Source organism: Hesperophylax consimilis, chromosome 4 (assembly GCF_061612785.1).
Source record: "Hesperophylax consimilis isolate HC1 chromosome 4, BYU_Hcon_1.0, whole genome shotgun sequence".
Classification (NCBI taxonomy): Eukaryota; Metazoa; Arthropoda; class Insecta; order Trichoptera; family Limnephilidae; genus Hesperophylax; species Hesperophylax consimilis.
The window spans coordinates 42463183-42491021 of NC_142839.1; the positions used below are offsets into that span (position 1 = coordinate 42463183).

The following is a 27839-nucleotide window of genomic DNA, read 5'->3' on the forward strand; positions in this document are numbered from 1 at the left end:
AAAAAATATTTTTTACCGAACCAATAAAAAGGCCACCATCTTGAAACGGAAACGGAATGTTTCAGAACAGAGACAGACCTGTTTTGAAATGATCATTCAAATAAAAAAATCGAAAAGATTTGAAATATTAAAAAAATATTTTACTGAATTTGTAACTGAAATGTTTTGTAAGTTTCTGCAGTTCTCATATCTGAATTTGTAAAACTAATCAAATGAAAAACAGATGCCATTATGGTGGTTCTCAAAATTATTTCTATAATTATATTTTATAATACATACCTTTTAAGGGGGTGACAGATTACGCTATCAGTTCAAAGCGTTTTATATAACTCCATATTGCTTGCCATACAATCCCATACAGACCTGTCACATCTAAAAAGATGATATGTTATAAATGTTGACTTTGTGACCATATGCGCTGTGATCTGCTAGCAAAGCGATATTTGAAAATTTATATTTTTATTATTGCCTACGGCAGGAGAGGGGATCAGAACAATTAACAGAGCGCCATAATTATGAGGCTGTCATCTGTCAAAGTGACAGATCCCACACAAAGCAATGATATTCGGGGGCAGTTACCCAATTGATCCCATCCCCTCTCATGAGGAAGATTATAGCATAGTGTGTCACCCCAACACATAATGCGTATATGTATGCCAAGCACATAATACAGCGTAATGTGTCTAAGGCTTAAAGAAGAACTTAAATAATAAGAACACCAAATACAAGTAAATTAAATTATTTATTAAAATTTAAATATTTTTGGTATAACATTGAGTCACGCAAACAAATTAGTAACATTTTAATAAACTTACACAGTACCTACACTGTGATAATTTACAATAATTATTAATCTTATATTTTTTTCAAAAATATATCACACACTATCCTTTTACATCTACGCATATTCCTGAAAAGGAATCAAATAAACAAATCACAGTTAATACAAAATGTTATATTTCACAGAGAAACTAAGCAGAAAAAATATCCCATTATAAATTCGGTAATTAATAATTAAAGTTGCAAAAGGCAATTTTTTGTTATATAATAATTTATTTGACCCAGTATAATTCTGAGCCATTTTTTACACATTCAATGGAAATAAATATGGCTGCTTTCACATGGGTTAGAAAAATAAATGCTGGGGAAATGATATTATTCAGATATCAAATGAAAACCAAACATGCCCTGAATAGAATGATTTTAGGAATTGAAGAACTGTTTATCTAATGACTATCATCGATATAGAAAACATAAGATTGGCATAATTTATAAGAAAAAGACAAAGATATGGAATAGTCCGTTACAGGCATCAATCACACCAGAAGGTCACCGGAAATAAAACAATTTTACAATAAACACAATTTTTCATTTGATAACGGAAAAATGCAATATAATGGAGAACGATAAATATTTTCATAGTGGAAAAATCGAGAACTGAAGTTTCCAAAAATACTGAATTAAATTACAAGAATCCTAACCACCCACAGCCAGTGGTACTGAGGAATCCCAAGTTTATGGAATGGTGTGAGGCTGAAAGAATTAGGAAGAGAAATAGATGGGGGAGAGGAGGGTTGAGAAATACCTGGAAATGCAGATCCAGTCACAAAACACAAGTAAGAAATGTCAAATAACATTTTGTTTCTGAAGCGGCTGTAATGTGTAAAAATAATACAAACCAAAGAGAACTTAACAATAATAAGAAGTTTTGCAACATAAAAACAAACTTTATTATAATCCAATGTTGTGATTATTCAATCTCCAGTCAATTGAAAATTCATCCAATCTCGTTGGATATTTATCGAAGGTTTCTAAAAATAAAACAATTTGGCAAGTCACAGATAAATTATTATTAAATAAATATGCTCGCACAGCAAAAGCCACCCTTCTTCGTGCTATTATTTGTACCCTACTTTAATACCTTCAACAATTTAACTTTTGGTTTCATTAGATGTACATATGTATCTCAATATTAGTTTTTAAGTAGTATTTCAATATCCAATACTGTAATAATAACAAGGAATCTAAATGCTATTAAATTCCTAATGACTACCAACTCACACTTGTTTTACTCCTGCATTATTTACAGCGAACAGGGGTGAGGTTTGTCTAGCTCTAGATCGGGAGACACTTTGACCCCTCCAGCAGGACTCCATCGCCTTACTTCCGTCAATCCTGGACTCACTGAGCCCAGATTCCTACCCACCCCTCACAACTGTTTCCTTCCTCAGAACTTCCTCTTCTTTATTTCCTTAAAAAGATCCTCCACACAGCATCCGTGTGGAGATAATATAAATAATTCATTTTTTAAAAAAACACCAAAAATCAATTCGATAATTTGACAATACATTCTTATTTTTTATTGTACCTACCGTCACAATAAAATGGGTGGTGTTGGAACATATACCATTTTTCTACTTATTTTACTTCTTTTTTCATCTATATATGGCATGTAAGCTCAGTATTATTGTCAAAAATATTAATTAAATTATATTAATTGAATTCCGACTATGAAAATCCTAAATTTGGATCATTAACCTATGCAAAAATAAGAAAGCAAATGTAGTCCCAAAATAAAAATAAATATCAAATTCTTTCACAGGTTCTCAAATGCTTGTACATGAATACATATATATTACGAATCGTAACTTCATAGTTATGAGAAATGTTAAGGTTATCTTAATTACTGTAATGGTGTGTACATAATTGTAACGTAATTAATCCTATTTTACTAACGTTTAACAATAACACGTTTATCATTTTTCAAAATAATTCATGTCAAGACTTTAAATTTAAGAGCATAGTAACTAATAATTCTGAATGGTTCCAATAAGAATTTCTTTTTAAATATTCAAAGTTTAATGTTGTACAAAAAAAAAACAATATCTTCTCCATGTGAGACAGTGTTTACAGTAAAAAAAAAATTGCAACATTTTACAGAATAATGCATTTTTAGTAAATTAAATTTGCTAAAACTTCTTGGAAAACAAACAACCAAATGAGTAAATCTTATATAAATATCAAGTTATTTATTCATAGAAAAATAAATTTAAAAACTATGGGAAACCTTATTGTTACTAAGGGTTAGCTTGTCATTTTACAATAAATAAGTTAAGTTTGAATAAGTAGCGCTTATTATAGTGACATAAAAAGATCTATTTTGAGATTAATTCACTATGCGAAAAACGTCACCACGAACTAAAAATACAAACAACTTCAGTTCAATACATAAAAACAAACAAACAACTCTTGCCAAACACGACTGTACATAACAATATGTACATTTTACACTTATCATTCCTGTACAGGCAACAGCATTCATATCAACATTAATGATAAAAATTTAAGAGCTAAACTCAGGGATGCCACAGTAAACAGATTTTAAATCTGCATTTGATCCTTTTATGCAACTCTTAAAATTTTAAAAACTTATCCACTTTAAAAAAATTTTGATTAAAAAAATGTTAATGGAAATTGTAAAAAAAAAAAAAAAAATACTTGTGACATTTCATACGCACCTCAAACATGTTTTTGAGGTTGATTACTCTTGCCTGAACAGGAATGATAAAATTATGTAATTACTAGTAATCGAGATCTATTCTACACGAAAGAGGTACATATTATTGACACCATTTTAATACCACACAAGACTTTATGTAATGTTTTTTTACGCAATCACGAATCTAGCACCTTCGTTACTGGAATACCTTTTGTCCATTTCATTGAACCTTATCAGAATATAATCGCTTTGTGGTCAGAAATATTGCAAATGATATGACAGGAAATTAAATTAACTTAAAAATGTCTTGCAAACGTAGGTCTGCAAATATTCATTATGGAGTAATAAGCTCATTTAAGAAACAATAAATTGAATTCACTCTGCAAGTTTTTTTAGTAAGCTTTAAAGCCATTGCGACCAGTTTTAAATATTTTTTGTATGGAATTACATAAAACAAAACTTTGATATTTGCGTGGTAATTTTAACACAAATGACATAAAAATTGTCTTTAAGTTAATATGATGGCACTTGCAATAATTAATCACCTCGTTGCACTTATAAGCTTAACCAAAAAACTATTATTATAAAAATAAATGATTGAAGAGTAAGTAACCAACGAAATATTGGTTGAAACACGTTTCAGAAAATCATGAAGCGGTGAAAATGCAATACAGAGGAGACTATCGAAAAAAACGATAGGTTTGTTTAAATGCACTCAAATAATGCAACTACTGTTTAGTAGAATTTCTTCATTTGTTCATATGTGATGAAGAAGATTATGTTCCAGGGCCCCATCCGCAGCCACGCGGGGATAAAACCTTTGTAGAGCGCTCCAAACCCTTCTGTCTTGACCGACTGGAAAAAAAATATATTATAAGAAAACAACAAGTTAACAATATTATTGTATCATAAAATAAAGCAAAATGAAAAATCATTGTTTCTCTAGTAAAATGAATATTAAATAATGATACATCCTTAACCCATTTGTGATGTTTTGTATATCCACATAAATAAACGAAATGAATGTACTCCAAAAATTTTTTGTTTGGGCTAACAGAGGGGATTTGTTGACAGGCGGGCTAGAAGTGCCATGTTCCCACGGGAAAGGAGCAGAGATCGATGAAACAGTCGAGTCTTGAACTTAGATACGTTGGCAGCTCCGAGAAATCAATACAAATCAGAAGTGTTGTGTGAAATTAGAGTTAATTAGTGAATTCAGATGGTGTTAGAAAGCTTTGTTGGGTTTTGAATTAAAGTGAAAGATTATTGAACCAGTGTTTGTGTGAAGTGAAAGTGGCTCGACTCAGTGAGAATACAATTAATAATAATGACAATAATAATAATTGGATAATTTGTAGAGCGCCGTTTTGTGAAAAATCACCCCAGGGGCGCTAAGGGTTGGGCGATCGCGATTATAATATAAAATGTGTTAAATTAAACGTGATTTCGTAAATATGTAGTTCAAACTAAGTGACTTGTCTTAAAAACATGGAAATGATAAAAATAATGATTGCGTTTTTAAAACAGAGTGAACATATAAAGGCAGGAAGTGTTTAATCGGGCTAGGTTATTGATTTGGCGAGATGGCATTCTATCCGCGGAGACCGAAAACCAGAGAATCAAATAGATTATTAACTGTGGGTTCGAATCCTGACAGATTAGGGAGGTACAATTTTATTTACAGGAATATTTAATTACCCTTTTATAAGCGTAGGGAGGAGGTCGAAAATTAAAGTGATTTAGCTATATAGTGTAACCAGGTAAGCTTCACGCTGAGAATGAGAGGTGACTAACTGGGTGAGTTTTTTATATTATTTATTAAATTCCAGAGGACCCCTTTTAAAAGACGGATACAACCGAGGTACAGGAACTAAGTTTACGACACCTGCCGCCCAAATAATGTTATCATTAAAAGGAATACCCTAGACGGATTGTCAATCAGCTGTGAGTGAGAGACAGGCCAATGACCTTTTCATATATAGGCTGAGAGGCGCGGTGTACAGTCAGTCAAAGGGGAAGTTTTGCTAGCGTATGACCTCCCGAATTGAAAGCGATCGGATGCAACCAGACGGAACAAAATGAAAACTTTTCTTCTGTTATTTGACTTTCTAATTTAATACTTTTCATCTATTGTTTGACTTTCTAAGTTACGAATTGGGATGCACAAAAACAAATCTAAAGTCAAAAGAGGGAGATGGTAATCTCCGAAATAAAACTACCAACCGAACAACTTTTCTCAACAGGTACCTTTCGAGAGGTAGGCAGCCTCTTTAAATTAAATGCAAAAATCAAACCAATTATCCGGTTATACCTACCTGAGAGGATAGGTATTCAGTAGAAGTTACCCATACCTAATACACGAGGGTGCTAGTAACCTCATAAAATAAATACTGGAACCAAATATTAAAATACAGACAGTCCTCATCCTAAATTTGGCATTTCGAGTAGACCTTACATATATCTCACATGATAATTGGCTGAATGGGTAGGCACACAACCTATCGCTAAAAAGCAGGCTAAATGTCGACAAGATTGTCGCGTGTTACCTATGTTATTGACCTAGAAAGGGATGTAAATCCCCGACGACGAGGGAGTTACAACGTTTTCTAGAGGTGGCACGTAACTTAGGACCTTACGTGTCACATTTTCGCGACTAGATTCGTGACAAGGGATGTCATGGTTTTCCCCTTCTACACTCAGTAAAGTAGATTATCCTGGAGGTGTTTGAGGTTGGGGCAATTCTGAAATTGGTGATGAGACCTGGTTTTCTTTATTCTGGCGTGACGGTTGCCGATTTGGAACAAGGGGAGACCCGGCCGGTTGTGATATCCAGACACGCAGATATCGATCGCCTTGCTCAAATTATCATCCATCAGTTTTGTTTGGTAAAGAGGAGGAGCCAATCTTAGCTTGAAAAAAAATTCATTCCCTTTCCTCTCCTTCCCCTCCCAAAATATATACATGGATGGCGCCGACAACTAACACCATAAATTTATCGTATGTATATCACATATATAAAATCTAACACTTTATTATACTCACATAATCCTATGACAGGTAGACTCACGTAGCTAGTTTGAAGAGCAGGCGACTCAGAAAAATCAGGTTTATGAGATGGCTTTAAAACACAGCGGTAATGAATTCAACTCACTCTATCTCAAAAGAACCAAGGGATACCACACATACATAGATAACTAGGTTTCTAAACCGAGAAACAAAAAACCAACACAACGTTCGGTGAAGCCTTTTTATACTGATCCGTCACGTGAAATGAGTACGTTCAAGGTCGTACGTCACGTAGACAAACTAGGATGTACACACTTGAAGGGGTGTGTAATAAAGAGAGAGGCAAGGGATTGAAAGACGGCAGGGAGGACCTTCCTACCCCGGATATATACATAACCAAAGCCTTATGGAAAAGTTACCTATGGGACTTAAAGAAAATTTATCGTAGAAAGAAGAGAAGAAAAAGTTGAAGTAGAAAGGGCAGATCATTACACATTTCGGCGTAACAAATATTATTACTAATTCAAAAATAAAAATAATTTTATTTTCATCATTAGTTTGTCGCATAACAGAAATCAACAAAATGGTGTGGCAAGTTTATGCAAAATGATGAAATTATGTACTTATCTTATAAGGCGGCAAAAAATATTTTTTACTCACTTGCATTGCGCAGTCAATGGTTCCTTTATAAATTTGTTCACCCGGTAATATACTGCTTATTCTCTTCAGTTTCCGTTGATTCATTAATCTTGTCTGAAACATACCAAAGTATGGTAAATATTTAAACTTTATAAGTTTAATTAACATTGGTTTTCACTCTAGAATCTAGCACTGGAAAATATAACAAACATATTATTATTATAAATAGTTTATCAAACTTTGCACATTTGGTTTTATAATAAAATTCAATGTTTACTATTTCCAGCATGGTTGTCAAAACAACAAAAACTTAATATAGATGGTACTTTACTGGTGATTTATATTTATAAGAATATTGCTGTGGCTCAGGCTATCTATGCAGATAGAGAAACAATAGCGCGTGTCGCTTTTACGTGCAACAGATGGCGCTGTTAAAAAAAAACGCATGTTTGTCCAACAGGTGGCACTGTTTTTCAAAAAAACATGTTTAGCAATATAAAAACACATGTGTATTCGAATGAAACGTTTTGTAAAAATTTTGAAGCAATCAGTGAAGAACTTTTTGAGATTTAAGATTTTGAACAAACAAATATTTACATTTTTATTTATATAGTTACAAATAAAGTTATACAAATGTAATTTATATACAGAATTTTTAATTTGTTGTAGTGCTGCCCTGATGAGGGCAGGTTTAGAATGAAATTAGTTGATTTTTAACCTTAACCACTCAGAACATTAGAACGTCAAAAGACGTAAATATGATAATAGCGGTCAAAACATTAGAACGTCTTTTCACGTAAACGCGCGAGATTTTACAAAAATCGATTTATTTCCATCACTAGTATACGGATTGCCATGATTTAAAAAACAGAGTATCGATAATGAATAACGCTACGCGTCTGTATTCAAGAATATCTATGGAAAGTAGAAGTGCATTATCTAAGCCGATTGGATCTGTCATCTTGTTCGTTCATAATTTATTACGTTTCTAAATAATTTATTAAAAATAGTTTTGGACGGTTAATATTTTGAGGTGACTAATAGTTTTTAATTATATTTCTTCAATATATAAAGTGTTATTTCTTTATGATACTCAGAAAAAAGTACATTTTTCACAGCTTTGAAATAATGGTCAGCGATTTTTACATATTTTTGACATTTTCAGAAAATGTATACAGGGTGTATCGGCACTAACCCGACAAACTTTAACCAGCTATTCCTTAGCACATTTGGAGTAAAAAATGTTATGTACACTTTGCTGTCCGGTAACATTTTTTTTCTTTTAAAAACAAAAAATAAATAAAATTTCCACACTCCGCTACTGCCCACAGTATAGGGGTAAAATAATTGGCAACGCCGCGCTACTGTCATCTCTTTCACACATATTCTGTCTCAAGTCCCGTGTGGTTCCCGCCACCCCGTCTCGTATCAGTGGTCAGTGCTGTTTTGGGAGTTCGCATGTCATCAAGTTTCTAGTTTCGTTTTTGTTTTGTTATCTAAGTTTTTACTGTTGAAATATGCCCCTCAATTATCCACCTGCCGAGCAAGCAGATATTGTTTTTGTTTATGGATTTTGCAATGGAAATTCACGAGCAGCCGTAAGGGAGTATCGCATGAGGTTTCCTGGAAGACGCGTCCCACACCATGCTACCTTTGTCCAGGTTTGTACCCTATCAATTGTTTATTGAAACTATTTACATTCATTGATAATGCCAAAAAGCGCTTTTGAAATTTAAACTGGGAACATTAAAAACATAACAAGGGGCCACCAACTTTAAAAATGTAAATTGTACTTTAGGTGATTTGTGTTCAGTGGTCACTAAACGGCGTTTTAAAAAGTTAATTAATTTTAATCTCTAATAAATGCATCATTCACTGCAATTGAATTCACTCCCTTTCTCACCATGGGATTATTTAAATTACTTGAATTCAATTTCACCCCTGTGAATCCAAGATATCAACCGTACCTAGTTAAGAAAATTATAATTTAAAACACTTTGTTATACATTTTACTATAAAAAAATGAAATAAATGAAGAGAAAACGTAAGTTTTCTGATATGTGCCTAAAATAAGTGTTCTTTAAAAATAAAATGAGTGAAAAAGCCCGCGATTGTTTATTTGACATTATTACTGAGCTGAATAATAAAAGCAGTTGTTATTTGTTGTTTTGTTTCAGATGTATCAACAATTGCGTGACTGTGGCATCGGACGGATTGAAGGCGCCGGCGGAGGACACAACATCGTTCCTGTGGCAGTTGAGGAGAGAATCCTGAACTTAATTACCGAAGACCCCACGCTGTCCGTGCGTCGGGTCGCTCTGATGATAGGACACAGGGAACACATGGCGGTATGGAGAGTTCTGAAGAAGCACGGGCTCAAACCTTTTCACTATAGGCGCTGCCAAGGCCTCATGGAGAATGACCACTTTTCCAGAGTCGTGTACTGCAGAAGAATGCTGCATAATGTCATAAGAGATGCAGACTTCATGAAAAACATATTGTTTACCGACGAAGCACAGTTCACTAAAACAGGAGTGCTAAATGTGCACAACTTGCACCATTGGGCTGAACAAAACCCCAAGCTTGTTCGGGAGTCGTCGAGCCAGGACAGATTTTCCATCAACATGTGGGCAGGAATCCTGGGAAATCAAATACTCGGTCCAATCGAGTTGCCTCCCAGACTAAATGGACCGATGTATTTGGAGTTCTTACAAGTGCAACTGGGCGAGATTCTGGAAGATGTGAACCTCGAATTACTACGGAGAATGTGGTTCCAGCACGATGGAGCCCCACCACACTATTCGATTGCCGTGCGGAACTACTTGGATGTCGAGTTTCCTGGTCGTTGGATAGGCCGTGGAAGTCCGGCCATTGCTTGGCCACCAAGATCACCCGACCTGACCCCCCTGGATTACTACCTGTGGGGGGCTCTCAAGGAAAAAGTGTATGCTAAGCCAATAGCCTCAAGAGAGCAACTGCTCGAACGAGTGATGGAAGCCGCTGCAGAAATTAAAGCAAATCCTGCAAACTTAAATAATCAAAATATAACAAGACTACACGCTTGCATCGAAAATAATGGTAGTCACTTCGAACAAATGCTCCAATAAAAAAATTAACATAAACTACATGTCCGCATTTTCATTTATTATTTATTGGTAAAATTCTCACAATGTCATTCATTTACACATCAATATTACCTACATATCAATATTTAATAAAATCTGTAGAAGAGTATGCCCGTCGGCATTCAACAAGTTTTTCGACAAGTGTGTCGAAAAGCGTCTTCTCTCTTTCCTACACACTAAATATTAATGGTTAAAAATGAGACGACTGATGCTTGTAAGCGCGCCAATACGTAAAAACAACGAAACTCGAATAAGAATTGCCAGGTGGGTTTTTTAATCGCTTTAATCTGACTTTAAACAATAATTAAACACGTAAAAATTATTTAATATAATATTACAGTACAGTACTTTGAACCTTCGCAATAAATTTATTTGATTTTAAGTTTAGTTTGTAGAACTCCATTTCAATTTAGAGATTTTTTTTATTTTAACAGTCTTATTAAAAAATTTATAAAAACAGTGTGTTTATAAACAAGTTCTGCTAGTTGTAATTATTATTACGCGTGACAGCTGTTTCACCTTCTGACGGCATTATCAAACTTTGGTAAAGCCACTTACAGACGACGTAAGTGATAACTTTCTTTTTTTATTATTCTGGCTTTATTGATTTCCGAGTAAATTGTCGTAAATTATTATTTGCTAATCCCAATATTATTTGTTAATGCTAATAATTAAGTGAAATTTTAAACAATGCAATAATAGGATTATTGCATTGTTAATTTCACTTAATGTCGTTGGTATTTCCAACTGATGACTCAGGGGTTTATTTCCCTGAATAATTAAGTATTTTGGGGTCTAATTATTATGCATTTCATTACATCCGATAATTTAAACAATTTTTATGTTGAATTGGGGTAAGTTTTATGGCTAAGGGAAGGAGTGGAAGGTGAGGAAGTACCTGGATATTCAGATCTGGTCACCAAATACGGCTAGTCATTTCAAGCAACGTTTAAATTCTAAACCTGGATATTCAGATCTGGTCACCAAATACGGCTAGTCATTTCAAGCAACGTTTAAATTCTGAACCTGGATATTCAGATCTGGTCACCAAATACGGCTAGTCATTTCAAGTAACGTTTAAATTCTAAACCTGGATATTCAGATCTGGTCACCAAATACGGCTAGTCATTTCAAGCAACGTTTAAATTCTGAACCTGGATATTCAGATCTGGTCACCAAATACGGCTAGTCATTTCAAGCAACGTTTAAATTCTAAACCTGGATATTCAGATCTGGTCACCAAATACGGCTAGTCATTTCAAGCAACGTTTAAATTCTGAACCTGGATATTCAGATCTGGTCACCAAATACGGCTAGTCATTTCAAGCAACGTTTAAATTCTAAACCTGGATATTCAGATCTGGTCACCAAATACGGCTAGTCATTTCAAGCAACGTTTAAATTCTGAACCTGGATATTCAGATCTGGTCACCAAATACGGCTAGTCATTTCAAGCAACGTTTAAATTCTGAATTAATTAATCAATTACGAAAAAGCGTGGGGTTAAGAATATTTTTTTTAAATTATAGTTGTAATTTATTGTCGATTTTTTAAAAAAATTGCGATATTTTAAATAAAATTTAATAATTATTGTTTAAATAAATTAGCAATCTGGCAGCATTCATTTGCAGGTGGTCAATCCAATGCAGTCATGACGTTTGTGTGAGTGCTTTCCTTTGTCTCAGTGTGTTGCGCAGCAGTTTTATATGAACCGTTTTTTGATTCATCGGGATTGTTTTTAAAACTATACATTCTTTGTACCTTCAAATTAGTGGAAATAAACTTAAGTGTGTCAAGCTGCTCGTTATATTCCGGTAATTCTGGAAGGCTTTTAACATAAGCAATAATATTCATAAATCACATTCCGCGAAGTTGTAAATAACTAAATTTATTAAAAAATATACGTTGTAGGATAGCCTAGCAAGTAACATTTTGACAGAGCACTTACGGTGATTTAAAAAACAACGGCGCTGTTCAAATAATCCAATTATTATTATTGATAAGTACCTAAGTGAGGAAAATTGTTTTTAAAAGTGCTCAGAATTATTGGACTTCGATTATAAATTCAGGAAATCTACTAATTAGTTTCTTAGTTTCAAAATTAGACTATTTAATACGTGAAACGCGTAAGAGGTGAAACCAAAGCATTCCAGAGGTGAAACAATTTAGATACAAAAATAAAACTGATGTGTACAATACAAGAAGACAATCAGTGATTCGCATACGAAAAATGTGAATAATCATTATTGTTAAATAAAATATTTCTTTTCTGGTACTGGATTATGTAATACGGGCTTCGTTCGCAGCAACACGCGAGAGTTGCGATGTTGCTTTCAAATTTTGACAAAGGATAAAACAGTGGTGACATGTGGTGAAAATATGTTTAATTAATTTTTTATTAAAAAAAAACGTTACCGGACAGCAAAGTGCACATAACATTTTTTACTCCAAATGTGCTAAGGAATAGCTGGTTAAAGTTTGTCGGGTTAGTGCCGATACACCCTGTATTTAGAAACGCAAATATTTACGTATAACAATACAATACGATAGTGAATTTCATAATCTTTCCAAAACATTTTTTAGAATGAGGCTACGTTTCCCAAAACGTGAGTTATGAAGCTTTTAACAAAACTCGTAAATATCACAAAAATTTTCATGTTTTGACAGTTCGCAAAGGAACACAAAGTAAATAATAGTCTTTGTCCGAGAGGTTAAATAAATTGTATAATGTATAATATAGATCAACATGCCAAATAAGGACACAAAGGAGATGTCCATAAACTTAAAATAAAGCAATGCGAGATGGTAATTTGCATGATAGGTATCACTCGAAGAGATACAAAAATAAAATAATGAAGCACACCAGATTATGTAGTTCAAAAACAGGTACGGCAATGGGCAGGACATATCACTTGGAGGATGGAAAACTGAAGGACAAATTTCAATCCAAGAAGATACAAGAAGGTTAAAGGTCGACCAAAATCAGTTAAAAAAAAGAAAGCTAGACCAGAGAGCTTACTTTGTCTATTATCGGCAGTAATAAAATCTGTTGGCAGTCTCACCCTAATGACATCAAGAGGCGTGGAGGCCACGGCGCTCCCGAGGCTGGCGATGAAACTGGAGGTGAAGTGGTTGGCCACGCTGTCGCCCAGAAGCGGCAGCAACTTGTGCTTGCACTTGTCGTACACGGGCAGCTCCACAGCAGCAATCACGGCTGCTCGCTGCGCTGTCGGGCCCACTCCCTAACAACACAAATAAGTTACATTAAATACATTACACACAAACATTACATCACAGGTGATACCCCAGCGTGGAGGACATTAGATTTAATGTAGATATAATATAAATTAAATTATCATTAGCTACTCGTTACACAATTGTCCAAACATATACTCAGAATGACAGAAGACGTCCAGTTGGCTGCACAAGATAAAGTTAACGAAAGCAACGCATACCTACGCCCAAAACTATTTAACGATTTACCTGCATTAAAAAAAAACTAATGTTACTTTTTTATCCAAAACCAACAGACTGATATTTTACCTATGATTTTAAGTTACAGTGAAAACTCTCTTAATCCCCAGCTGGCGGGAAGCATCTATAGTCATTTCATCACGCTTGCCTCTCACGTTATTTCTCGGTTTGAGACCTCACTGTACTGCATACAAGCACGATATAGAACCGAAATTCATTTGTAAAAATTCCCCATTCATATCTCTAGCCACATGTACAGAAATATGTTCAATAAATTTATTTGTTTATCTTGATTTGCAAACAGAGTATGTTACGCTGCATCTTGTTTCGTGTTTTAGAGACTGTATATTTTGGTACACAATGTGTGTTAATTTAAATATAATATTTTAGCTAACATAGTGCCCAACAGATTTTTTTATTGATTAATATATAAAAAAATATTATTATTCTTTTGTTATGAGGGAAAAAATTTAATTTCATTATTCTCGAGTTTTTAAATGAAAAACGTTTAAAAGATTGCATACCATGCAAATAAGTTCATAAACAAATCATTATATAGAGTTTGCTCGGAGCGTAAATCAAATAATGTGATATAAAAATTCAAAAGCAAAAAGACGCAAGCACCGCCCGGTACGGCCTGGCTGGCGGCGTTTATAATCAGTAATGTTTTATCTGCTCCATTATATGTCATTATGTTTATATAAACATGGCCCCAAAACAATTATTATGAGTTATTTATGATTAGTTTAGATGTGGATGCGTAATTTGAGCACGGTATACATAAAAAATGATCATGGGAAATATATTTAATTAGTTTTAAAAAGTATTGGTCGACAAGACGAGATGAAATAATGTGCCGCGTGGAAGGGAAATCATCCATACATTTGAAAACAGCCTAAAGGTTAAGAAGTTTTCCAAGAGACCGGCTAAAAAAACTTTTAAAGTGGGATTTTGACAATTTTTTTTTTTTAAAAGAAAGACAAACATTCCCGGGTTAGGAATAACCTGACAATATTTGAAAATCTCCTATTACCACCACAGTAAGCGGAAAATATTGCTTGTGTTGTGATGGAGGACTTAGCCAGTCGAGGAATTGAACACACTACGCCTGGGTGGGACCCAAACGTGATGTCAACTCAGCCACCGACCGGTCAAAAATTTTTAAATGAATATTTTTTTCTAGTATTACACACATAGTTATTAATAGACATCGGATTATATGCATTTGCATATTTGCATATGCAAATGCATATAACTCTCTAATTACGACGTTAATGCATATTTCAGCCTTTTTTCCCAAATCGTGCATATTTCGTTTAATAGCGGGAGGTATCATCTACGTATAGGGAGCTAGGTGACGATGACGCGTAGGGCACGAGCGCGGTGGCTGACTGACTGAAACGCGGTAGGGATTGTTATGCATAAATCACCTTACAAAAGCTATACCGATTCAGTCGCCTACGCGCTTCGTTACTCTATCTGTTTCTGTGAGGGTGTGACCGTAATTCGCTGGCCCGACTGAATCGCGGTAGGGATTGGAAATACGCGCTCGGGTCGAATCAGCCACCGCACTCGTGCCCTACGCGTAAGTGTCACCTAGCTCCCTAGAATAATTCAATCACCCGCTTAAAACACATGCGTTTGGTTACGAAAGTTTTAACAATGCCACCAGTAAAAAAGAATAATCTAGCTTTAATGGAATCTTGGATTAAAGGTTACCCCGGTCAGTTCACAATTGATGACAATGTGATTTTCTGCAAGACTTGTGACAAACGTATACCTTGTTCGAAAAAATATCAGATCGACCAACACGTAAATACTACAACCCACATAGCAGCAAGAAATAAACCATCAACAAGTCACCAGCAACTGCTGACACAAGTTATGCCTTCAACTTCGGACTGTGCAAAGAAGACGGCGTTTAATAAAGATCTATGTGAGTTTTTTGTTGCTTGCAATATTCCATTTCATCAACTGAATAAACAAGTATGCCAAAAATTCCTCAAGAAATATTGCACGAACCAGATAGTCCCTGAAGAGTCTACGATTCGAAAAAACTACCTGTCCGCTATCCACAAAGACGTATTAAGTGAAATTCGTGCAGATCTGCAGAACAATTTACTCTGGATATCAGCTGACGAAACTACGGATTCATGTGGACGATATATAGCGAATTTGACAGTTGGAAAACTAACAAAGGAGCCCTCTATTCCCCACTTGGTTGCCTGTAAAATCCTAGAAAAAACAAATCATTCAACTGTTGCTCGTTTCATAAATGATTCCATAAGATCTTTGTTTCCCGATTGTTCTGTGGATGAAAAAATCTGCATGTTTGTTTCTGATGCTGTGCCATGCATGGTGAAAGCTGGCCAAGCCTTGCAAACTTTTTATCCAAATTTACTACACATTACCTGCTTAGCTCACGGGTTTCATCGCCTTGCAGAAGAGATACGGCAAGAGTATGGGAATGTTAATAAATTGATTTCCTCTACAAAAAAAGTGTTTTTAAACGTCGCGTGTGCAGTCTTATAAAGAGCAATTGCCAAATCTAGCATTGCCGCCAGAACCCATAATTACTCGATGGGGTACTTGGCTAAAGGCAGTATTATTCTATGCTGAAAATTTTGAGGCCTTAAAACAAGTAGTTGGGCAATTTGACAGTTCTGAGGCCATTGCAATTCATTCAAGCAAGCTAGCATTTGAAGACGCATCCATTAAACAGAATATCGCCCTCATCTCAACACATTTCCACAAGTTACCAGATACCATAAAAAATTGGAAACAAAAAACCTTCCTCTAATTAAAGCAATAGAAATACTGGAAACAATGATCGAACTCGCCAACGCCCTTTCTAATTCAATATCAGAAAAGATTCGTAAACAGTTATACTCTATTTTGCTTAAAAACCCGAGTCTTGAAGATATGAAGAACATTAATGCCTACATCAACGGCACAGGTGCCGTTGATGTAGTCCCTGCCTAAACAGATATCTCCAGAAATGGAGCCAAATTTTAAATTTTGTCCAATGACGTCAGTTGACGTAGAGAGGTCGTTTTCGGCATACAAATTAATACTGGGTGACAAACGTCACAAATTTGAGCTCAAAATTTGGAAAAATACTTAGTTGTATATTGTCAAAAAAACTATGCATAATTTTAAGAATATTTCACTGTTTTTGTACGGTCTTTAATTAAAATATATAAAAATATAAATGGTTTTTGATTTTGCATTGTGCATATTTTGGCAAATTTTTACAAGAGTTTTTAGTGCATATTTCGGCCTTTTTTAGTGCATATTTGCATGCATATTTTGGCACTTTGTTAGTGCATATAATCCGATGTCTAGTTATTAATATTTATGTATTTTTAAATTACATAGATAAAATTAATTAAAAATATTTTATTGTTTCCGGTTACAACTTTTGAATTGTTTCAATCATAATTATAACAAACACATAATCTCAAACTGCCAGTGTGTGACTCGCGTAATCTGCTCCAACAAAGTTGTACATTTCAGGCAACAGGTGTTGTGACACTAGTTTAACCTTTTGAACGCGTTAATTTGCTCCGTTTTATCTATACCCGTACGCGGTACATATTTTCAAATACCTATGCAAGCAATTAAATGTCAAATTATAGCATTCTAGCATGATTTATTGGACTATATAGACAGAACAGATTATTCTCCAGAGTATGAAAATAAATCCTCGTGTGTCAACACTCTTAGATGTTTATAAAAACAAAAACATAAAATTTCGTACAAAGACGTACCATATCTTTTGAATGTGGTCCCGCCATTCACTCGGCGTGTGTGTACTTAGGCCACTGCGTTGATAGACACAAGTGGGACACCATGATCACTTATCATTTTTAGTTATGAAAAGTTATGAATGACATACTAGTACTAACGCCATCTGTTGACAAAAATGTAAACTAAAGGACTAAAAGGCGCGAAGAGGTGCACTTGATTATCGATCTTTTTTTATGAAATACAATTTTATTTGTGAGAAATTCTTGTAGATGTCAGCATCGTGATAGTTCTACGAATGTCCAAGTGAGCAAGAAATAATTTTATGATGAAAGAGCGCTGGAATATCGGCCGTCAAAGTTTCCGTATCAACTGTTGATACAGCCGCGTGCAAAGAGTTAAGGTGATTCTTCATAACCTGTGGAACGCCGATGGGTCTCTGGAGAACATTCGAGCATTCTAATATGATTCTTATTAGAATAATTTGTAATGCGATTTTGACCTTAATGCTTTGAAAAACGTATGAAAACAAAATCAGCATCGTTTGGGCTAATAAAACGTTAGGTTCCTCTAATATTTTTCTGTTTTATACTCTGGCGTTCAACAGGTTATGTTAGTTTCACTGTATATTCTTTCGCTATTCCGTCGCTACTTTCTAGGTATTTGCACTGATTTTATAATACAATATTTATGATATTTTTGTAACTAGACGTTCCTACTATTTGTGCAATTATAATGTAACTACAAGTAAATAATATTTATTTATTTAAATATTGTGTAAGTAAATAGATTAGCTCCCCACTCCCCGCTCCCCGCTCCCCGCTCCCCACACCCCACACCCCACACCCCACTCCTCAGTTAGACCCGAGAATATTTCTCTGACTGGGTGATTTAATTGAAATTAATTAAGAATGCTATGCAACGCTAGAGACTGTGCGAGGAGAGGCTAAGCCTTTAATGGAAAGAGGCTGCTAAAGTGTCACAGGACAGAGATGCCAGGAAGCACCTTGTCAAAGCGATCGGTCTACGATCGGAATATGACAAGAAGAAGATGATATATTACGATGATCATTATATAATTAAACAGAAGAATCTTACATATTTGCATCCATTCATTTCACACACAGGAAAACCAAAAGTACACAGCCTTATCTCATTTATATTGCTTTAAAACAACTAACTCTTAAACAAATTTTCAGGTCTTGTAATTTATCATTTTCTCTACCGCAACCGTAAATCTATTTTTGATAGAGCTGATCAAACAATTAAAAATCATCATGCGTAACTCCAGAGGCAGCTCTAGGGATCCAGGCATGGTGGGTCATTTGAAAAAAATGTGACTAATCTTTATTTGATATTGCGAAAAATGTCCACGGCTTGAAACACATATTATGTTAATATAGTAAATTGAAAATAACTACACAATCCATGTACTTATGGCAAATTATTTTTAATAGATTACGTTTTAATGTAGTTGTGCACAACATTAAAGTAAATTAAATAAGAGTTTGAAATGCCCGTCCGCAGTATCCAGAGATACAGATACAGCTTTATTCTACATCGATAAAATAAAGAATTATTCCAAACCTTTCCCGAATTACACTTTAAAAACAACCATTGTTCCACGCATGGAAAGCGTGTAAAATGAAAAACCGACATATGTTTGTGTCACCATTTCTTTAAAACATGTAATATTCATCGTGCTGTCGCCCTCACGGCCATGATCTAAGCGTCCCTAAGCTTTCTTCGGTACATACTTTTTACTGAGACGAAAGAGATAGTGCCATCTCGTTTATTCTATGGCGCGCATATAGACCGAAGATGCCAAAGTCGGGGACATTCACAATTGACCCAACCAATCGCGGGAACTTGTGAAAGAAAGCTTCTATCAGAGACAATAGATCTCACTGCTCGCCACTCGCCGATTCTTGAGCATATTTGAAGTAAAAATGTAAATGTCATTTTGCTGTTCTGCAGTTTGCGTTGGATCACACTGCCACACCTCACAACGCATCTTGTGATACGCACAATGTCTCATCCGTACAGAGCTGCTGGAATGAGACGGAATGTGTATCGCACGTCGCCACTGATCACACTGCCACACCTCACAACGGATCTTGTGATACACACACTGTCTCATCCATACGGAGCTGCTGGAATGGGACGGAGTATGTATCACATGATGCGGTGGTTGCAGTATATTTTATTAAGAAACATAAGCAAAAATTAAATTACCCTCCATAATCCCCTGATCCCTTCGTTCATGTATATCTCTTGGAAGCATCTCGCTAAGTTCTGATCAGCACCCTTCCCAAGCACCTGAAAAAATAACAAAACCTATTAGAATACACATCTAATTTTGCAGGAACACAACACTGAGCTATTTCAGCAAAATAATAAATAAATGATTCGTAATTCATAATTATAAATCAAATATATGATAATGATAAAAAAATCTGGAATGTGAGGAAATTAGTAGACCACTTGCCAAATATTTTTTTTCCATAGACCCCCTGCCTGCGGAATATTGAATTTTCCTAAAACTATTAACGTCCCATGTGATAATCATTTATTTGTTTCGTAAAAAGATTCCCTTCCCTTGCCTGCCCTACAACCGGGTGGCGATATAGTTCATCTATTTTTGCATTGTGTAGACAGGGGCGCCCTTCTGTGGTATTACACCAAATGAAAATGGAGCAGGATAAGCAATGGGAATTTCTTTCTGTAGCTGGCTCTACAGAACTGCCCCTTAAGTTCTTTGTTAGCGCTTATTGCAATCAGTTTTTCTTGTCATATGATATCCGATTTTTCAACATTCCATTTCCACAGTCAAAATGTCCTCAAACATAGTTTTGAAGTCTGTATGAAGTACATCTAAATGTTGAACGTCATTATTACCCTGGACGTTTTTCAAAAACAAGTTGGGGAACTAGGAAAATTCGCGGCTTCCAATGTGGAATGTTTTGGTTCAATATATTAATTCTGACGAGAAAAGAACTTTACGATATATAAACATACAAATATCAAATAAGTAATTTCTCAGTCTATTATTAGTATTACATAAACTGTGTTATTTGTGTTAGGTGTATTGTGTCATTTACGGAACTCCTAATATTGAGTTGAGGTAAATGGGGGTCCGCTCGTATGTACCCCCATTTGAATCTCGCGGACCCCCAAATTTTTTTATCGCTGGCATAGACCCCCAGCAAGCCGATATCGACCCCTGGGAGTGCATATAGACCACTTTGGGAACCTCTGGTTTAACCAGTGAGTAAATTCATCTTCATCCATGTATACCTTAAATATTATTGGAGACATACATCCTCCCTGTCAGACACCACTTTTTAAGTAAAATGGTTCAGACAGTCCGTCTTTCCACTTCGCAAGGTTTTCTTGCTGCCGGTGCCAAGTGTCGAGTATCTGTATGATTGGTAGCATCTTGTTATGTTTGATTCCAAGTCCAAATCTTATTATTCTGCTTTAAATTATTTTTATATAAACAAGTTAATAATTTTTTCTTATTGTTATATTTAAATGATAACCTTTATGAACAACCTCATGAGAGAATATGCGGATAACATAATAATGGGTTATATACAAAGAAATTCCTATCCAATTAAATTTATTGCATTAATACAGTAGATAAAAGGTGATTTTTTATCTTTCATACTGGTTAAAAGTGGTTAGGAACGATCATCAAGTCATCAGCTGATTGCATGAAAAAATTTATGTTCAAAGTGAAATTGGTGGATGTTTATCAACATTCAGAACATTTGCTAAAAGGAAATACATAAAAATGTAACCATGTTGTAATTTTCTCAAGATAAGTCTAGTACGAATTACGTTTTGAGCATTGATTTGGAAATATCCAGTAATAAAATGATGATTAATTTGCACATGCAACATGTTAATGGCTAATGGTTTTGTGCTAATAAGACATAAGCATGACAACAAAGGAACTCAACAGCTAGAGATTACACTATATCTAAACTGCTGTTATAAAAAAACAGTAGTTAATTGATATCGTCATAATTATCACCTCAAACAATCAAAATATGAAGTTTTAAAAATATATGGAGAGGACATGCTTCACGCATGTAAATCATTGTAATAGATTAGATATTGAGTTGTAGAAGGATGGAAAGTACTAAACATAGCTAAAATAAAGAATCATAAGTATTCAAATGGCAGACAGGAGAACCAAGATCTTTTCTCTGACCTGTTGAGGTGTTGCAAAACAACCGTGTCATCTCACAGTATTCACATTTAAAAAATAATAAAAAACAAGCTTAGTTATTTCTTGCAACATTTTGATTCTGGATGGTGGACTATCACCAGGGAGATACTGGATACGATACCAGAGTATCTTCCACTTGAACTGTGAAAAATAACATTAACTTTAGTTTTTCATGACTGGATCCATAATAGCAAATAATACTGTTAATGAATAAAACAAGATGCCGACCTTCAGTGAACTTTGACGACGTCAGTGGGGTTGGACTAGGTTAGGTTAGGTTAAGTTGAGAATACTAATTTCATTATTGATGATCACTGCAAGGGGTGGAACATAGTAACCAATGAATACTGACGACGACGATGAATAAAACAAATGCTGACCTGCATGCGAACTTTGACTACGTCGGTGGGGTTGGCGATGGCACTGGAGAAAGCCCCCGCCACGGTGGCGCACAACACGTTGCCCCACACCGACTCAGACACCTCGGGCCCCCGGTGCTTGGCGAGGAGCTCCTTCAGCGAATAGTAGGTGCCGAATTTGATGGTGCCGTACGTGGCCTGCCGTAACACCGCCGGCCAGATTCTGGAATGAACCAATTAAACGTAGAATTAAGACTTCAAGTAATCAATTAATTTTAAAAATAAATAATAATAAATAACACACCCCATTCATTATTTAATAAGAAGGCTGCAGATTTAATTGCTTTAATTTGTAAAGTAAGCCAATGTTTATGGTAATTAGGTGTGTGCTCAATGCGTTTCGGATTAATTTTAGGAAATCCAACATCAGAGGCATACCCAGAGGGGTAGGGGGAGGGGGTTTGGGGGTTCAAACAACCCCCCTATAAAATTCAAAATGATATTATATTAACATTTTGAATTTTCCGCGCTGCCGTCCGCCAGCGATGACACCGCAATCTGTAACCTTTGAGACCTAATAATTTATCGTGATTAGTTTGCATTTATTTTTTAACTGTGATGCATAGAATAAAAAATAACAATAGAAGTGCCTTCCATACAAATTTGAAAGGAAACGAATGTTCCATTTAGCCAAATAGCCCAGCACTCTGCCTCCCTTACACTCGCCTGACATCGTCGATATCATAATTTCCGTTCCATTAAATTATGGTTTAATTGTCCTGACCCATCAAATGCAGTAGCTGGCTACGCCAATGTTGCCAAAATTATAAATACCCTCGCCTTTGGGCACATAATACGCCTCACAAATAATCCGTACAAAACATGAATGCTCATTTAGTGTAAAAGACATGCAAGAATTACAGTCACCTGTCATTCTGTATACACACATTGGGCATGCGGAAAGAATTAATTTATTAATGCTAAAATAAACCAAGTTATCAATATACCTAACAGATTAGTAGTCACATAATACAATTTATTATTTATCTTTTACTAGGCAATGTTTATATTATTGAATTTTCCTTTCTGTATCGTATGTTGTTCACGAAAGATTTTATGTTGTTTTGAAATCAGTTCTGACAACATAATGTAATACATAATATTATATGGGATAGTTTAATGAACGTCATGAAACTTTTTTAAACTTACACACAATATTATTCTGGGAAGTGAAAATTTGCTCATAAAATGAACTAATGAAATATTGCATTTTAATGTGTTTACCCAGTAAATATATTATCACAGTTGGAAACCACAATTTCCACTAAGGACAACAGATGGAATTTGAAGTGTCAGATTACGTAATCAACAATCATATTTCCTGGTTGATAGTATAGTAACTGAAATTGATCCAATAAGCCAGCTTTTATGATAATGGCAATGAAAAAATTATAGTATCAAAATAATCTGGAGAGATTTTCATGGCTAAAGTAATTATGAGAATAATGCAGAATAAATTTATAATTAACGTCATATCAAACTAAAATATTATATTTATGTGCTCTGTGTACTCTGCCTGTAACGGGAAAGAGTATAGACTGGTTTCACCATACTATGAGCATCTTTAGCAGGCAAGCAAGGAAATGCACAACATCTGGGTCAGTCCATAAATAAAATTGATTTCCATTTTTTTTATAAGCTAGCCTCATGATTTTAATTTTTCAGAAAATTCCAATATACTCTGATGCACTTATAGTAGTGGAAAATACTCAGAATATTAATCCCTGAGCTGATGTTATAATATTCTTACTTTAGTTGAAAACGAACAAGTCTGACAATGCCCATATCAGGATAAAACTGGTCCAGTTGAATTGAAAAAATACATTAAAATCATAACCGTTAACTATCCCGCAGCCAAGTGCGGGAGTAGGTAGTACCCAAAATTAGTATCCTCCTTATAGTAGCTTAAATATTTGACATATCATTTTAGTGTTTTACGTATTCCTGCACAAATACATAAGTTACCATAAATAATTGACTGAATACATAATTGGGATTTTTATAGTTTAAAAGCCCATAAGACAGAAAAATGCATGGGGTTGACGGAAGACCCACTTGGTTACAGACGTTTTATTTGGCATCTTGGCCTGTCAAGAGTTAAACAACGGAATTATACATCAAATTAACAATATCAAAAAAATGAAAATAAACTTCAAGGGATGCCTCATAAAATATTATTATATTATTGTTTCGTATTCTGAATAAATATCTATTCCGTTGCATGGAAAAAAATAACACTATTATGTGAAGAACTCTCCTATTCAGCGATGCAAAGCTAATATTAGAAATGTGTAGGAGCATGATACATTAACAACTGTTTGAAAACAACAGCATTAATAATGTTACAACACCAGGTAAGTCCAACCAAAAATATTAATTTCCCACTGTCTAAAATTATTATACATAAATAGAATACCCAGAAATTCAAAGAAACCCACAAACCTATTTAATAATTACATAACTAAAGAGTTTGCCTCAATTCAAAGCTAAACAATTAACAAAAAGCTAAGTTTATTGACTGAGCATAGCAAAGTCCTGTTTTAACTCAACCATTTGGCATTTCATCTGTTTGTAAATTAGTTTTTTACATTCCAGTTTCAAGATGGTAGCCGTTTTAACCTGTCGTGCGCCGCAGTAGCCGATGGGCAAGATAAAAAAAATCATTTCTCTGAAAGTAAGAAGCTATTCTGGGGAAAATACTTATGGTGGATTGTACGCTATTTTTTATTAAAAATATATAAACACATTATCTGGTAAGACAGTACAATTAACAAAAACATTATTTTGAAAAAAACAAGCATAGCGAAAATTTTGCATCAGTCATATGTTTCAGTAAAGATTATTTTTCAAATGTGAAATCTACATGCTTATTAATTAAGTAGGTGGGTATTTAATATAAATTTTATTCAATATAATTTTATAAATCTTAAGATTTCAGAGGAAATTTTGGTTTAATTTAAAATAAAGAAAATTAGAAACATACTTTTTGGACGCTAGGTTTACTGTTCACAGAACTACTAGTTTAATTAAATTATTTTATTGGGAGCTTCATAAAAATTAGCACACCACTATAAGTTTATTATAAGATTATGAACTGTTTATGTTTTACGTAACAGAGAAACAAATAATATTTTGTTGTTTATCATTCCAAAATTGAGTTGTTAACAATGTTTACAGTTTGTTTGTGTACATACCCGGAATAGAGAGCAGAGACACCTTCTTGCCTGGATATTTGCAAGAAGGCGTCTGTCATGCCACTGTATTTGAGCTGAACATGCCTTGCGTCCAACTTCTGCCCCTGTATCTGCAACCGAGTCTTTGTCGTATCGATCGGAAACGTTCCTAAAAAAATAATAACAACAGCTAGAACAACATACACCGCAATATTATTATATTTTTATCAATTGCTATGCAAAGAAACTTAGTAATATTCTCTATGGTAAAGTTGCATTACTCCTCTGCACACATAACCCTTAGGAGCCCTTGCAGTGACGAAGAATTGTGCCCACGCACATCACGAAGCACTGCAATAATTGCAGTATCAACCTTATACATTCATTTTGTCTTTGGATATTACTTCTATGTACTAGATTTGTTGACACAAAATCAAAACGTCACTTTATCAAGTATGGTATTGTCTTCATTTGGCCTTAACAAAACGTAACTTTATCAAGTATGGTATTGTCTTCATTTGGCCTTAACAAAACGTAACTTTATCAAGTATGGTATTGTCTTCATTTGGCCTTAACAAAATGTCACTTTATCAAGTATGGTATTGACTTCATTTGGCCTTAAACAAAACGTCACTTTATCAAGTATGGTATTTTCTTCATTTGGCCTTAACACAAATGTACTTTTACGTACGTTTTTTTTTGTACGTTTCTGCTTGATTGAGCAAGACCTAAATCAATGACTATCAAAACCTTATTCAATCTTTGACTTAACATTATCTTTCCATTTACATTTTTGGCCCATTATCATTGCTTTATTCAAATTGTGTATTTACTGTCATTTCTACTTTTTTCTCATTTCGTTGTGATATTATGTTATAGACAACAGTGAGTCAAAAAAAATAATAAACAAATAAATAAATCATTCATTACATTTGCGTCACAGCGGCGACTGATTCACCGCAGCTCGCTGAATTATCTATTTTTCTACAAAGTAAATACAGAATGTCATGCAAATCTAAATATAACTCCATTCATGATTTATTTTTAACTTGAACGTACGCAATACGCCATACGAAAGCTGTGAATCATATCGTATTATGTATCAGGACGAGACTCCCAACAGCACGTGGATTTGTCTTGACGTCCCCCCTCCATAGAACATCGTATGCACATAGGTTAACTGTAGGTCAAAGAATCTTACCAAATTCGGCGGTAATGGATGCGAGCCCTCCGTACACAAACGGTCTCCAGTCGCTATCTCCCATTACATGCACAATATAACAATTATTCAGTTACTTTCGACAAAATATCGAATTGAATCACTGACGTTCGGAGCCCGGGAAATTCTGAGGAAACCGCGGAACAAATCTGACGGATGGCGAACGTGTTTGAAAATAGTGCTGCCAGACTGGCTCTTAATCTTATGTCATAAATAAATGTAGATAACAAATAAAAACTTTTTTCTTAAATAAATCAACCAAATTGAATGGTGGGTGGGTACCGTTGCCCAGGGAATCATTTATTGGATAACCAACACCTCTGCCACAGGTCATCCCAAGTGTTGTGCTACGTTTGGTAACTTAGCAGGGGTGCTCGGGTTCATCGGATGAGGTGGGTTCAGGTCTTGATGGTGGATGCCTACCCACCAGCTGCGTGGAGGGCCGTAACGGGAAAGGCTTGTTTGAGGAGACCATTTGACCTCTCAACCCATCGTCTTGCACCATTTTACACTCATACATTTTTCCTTCCTAGAACTTCCTATCCTTAAAAAAAAACACCAAACAGCATCCTCAAAAATGACAAAGGCCCTTAGGGATATTATTGTCCTCCGAGCCTACTGTGTGGGGGTAATCTAAAAAAAGCTCTAAATATCCAAGCTAAGATTTTGTCGTTTTTAATAATCAAATTTAATTATATCTTTTCGATGTATTTCTGCAAGCGTCTGGCAGCATTTTAAAATTATCTCCCATAACAGTTTGTTGACGAAAACACAGATGGCAGTAAAACTAAGAAGGAATTTTTGTTATCGACATTGACTTTTAGTTAAGTGATTTTTTGATAGATGGCAATAAACCTTGCCGCTTTTATTTAAACCATCTGCATGAAACTAAAATTAATTTCTGAAGACTCTTAGCAACACGTATTTTTAATTTCGTACCGCATTTAATTTTCTTTTAACGGTAGGTAAGTACTTGCATTTTTACAATCTTTTAATAAATTAGTATAAGGGGAAAAATAAATTATATTTATTGAAGATAAATAAATGGTTATTGTAAGCAATAATTAGTCGCCTGTAATATCAATACAAATTGAAAATATCTCCCGAGTAAAAATAAATGCCGCCGACGGGAATTGAACCCGCGCCTTCTGATGTCCGGTCAGACGCTCTGGACCACTGAGCCACGTCGGCTTATTTCCACCACGCCAAATAATTCAATATGTACTAGTACTTCAATCAACAATTACCGCTTATTATTTTTTTTTTCACCTGTAAACAACCAACTTTATTTTTGTGGGAAA

General features: G+C 34.8%; 1 protein-coding gene across 1 annotated transcript; it reads right to left on the minus strand.

Annotated features, from left to right (window-relative positions):
* Window positions 1–783: 783 nt before the first annotated feature.
* Bmcp (uncoupling protein Bmcp mitochondrial) lies at window positions 784–26682 on the minus strand. Its single transcript, XM_089630970.1, has 7 exons — window positions 26521–26682; window positions 25341–25488; window positions 22108–22309; window positions 19726–19809; window positions 13332–13511; window positions 7166–7258; window positions 784–4354 (listed from the first exon to the last, which is right to left on the minus strand). Exons 1-7 carry the CDS (start codon window positions 26582–26584, stop codon window positions 4235–4237), a joined length of 891 nt encoding a protein of 296 aa, XP_089487096.1. The 5' UTR covers window positions 26585–26682; the 3' UTR covers window positions 784–4234.
* Window positions 26683–27839: the final 1157 nt, after the last annotated feature.

Excerpts from the sequence above, each read along its gene's own strand:
- Bmcp (XM_089630970.1), bottom strand. The coding sequence starts at position 26,584 with ATGGGAGATAGCGACTGGAGACCGTTTGTGTACGGAGGGCTCGCATCC. Across the intron at positions 22,310-25,340 it reads GTCTCTGCTCTCTATTCCGG|AATCTGGCCGGCGGTGTTAC; the intron begins GTATGTACACAA and ends GGTTCATTCCAG. Across the intron at positions 19,810-22,107 it reads TAGTCAAAGTTCGCATGCAG|GTGCTTGGGAAGGGTGCTGA; the intron begins GTCAGCATTTGT and ends TTATTTTTTCAG.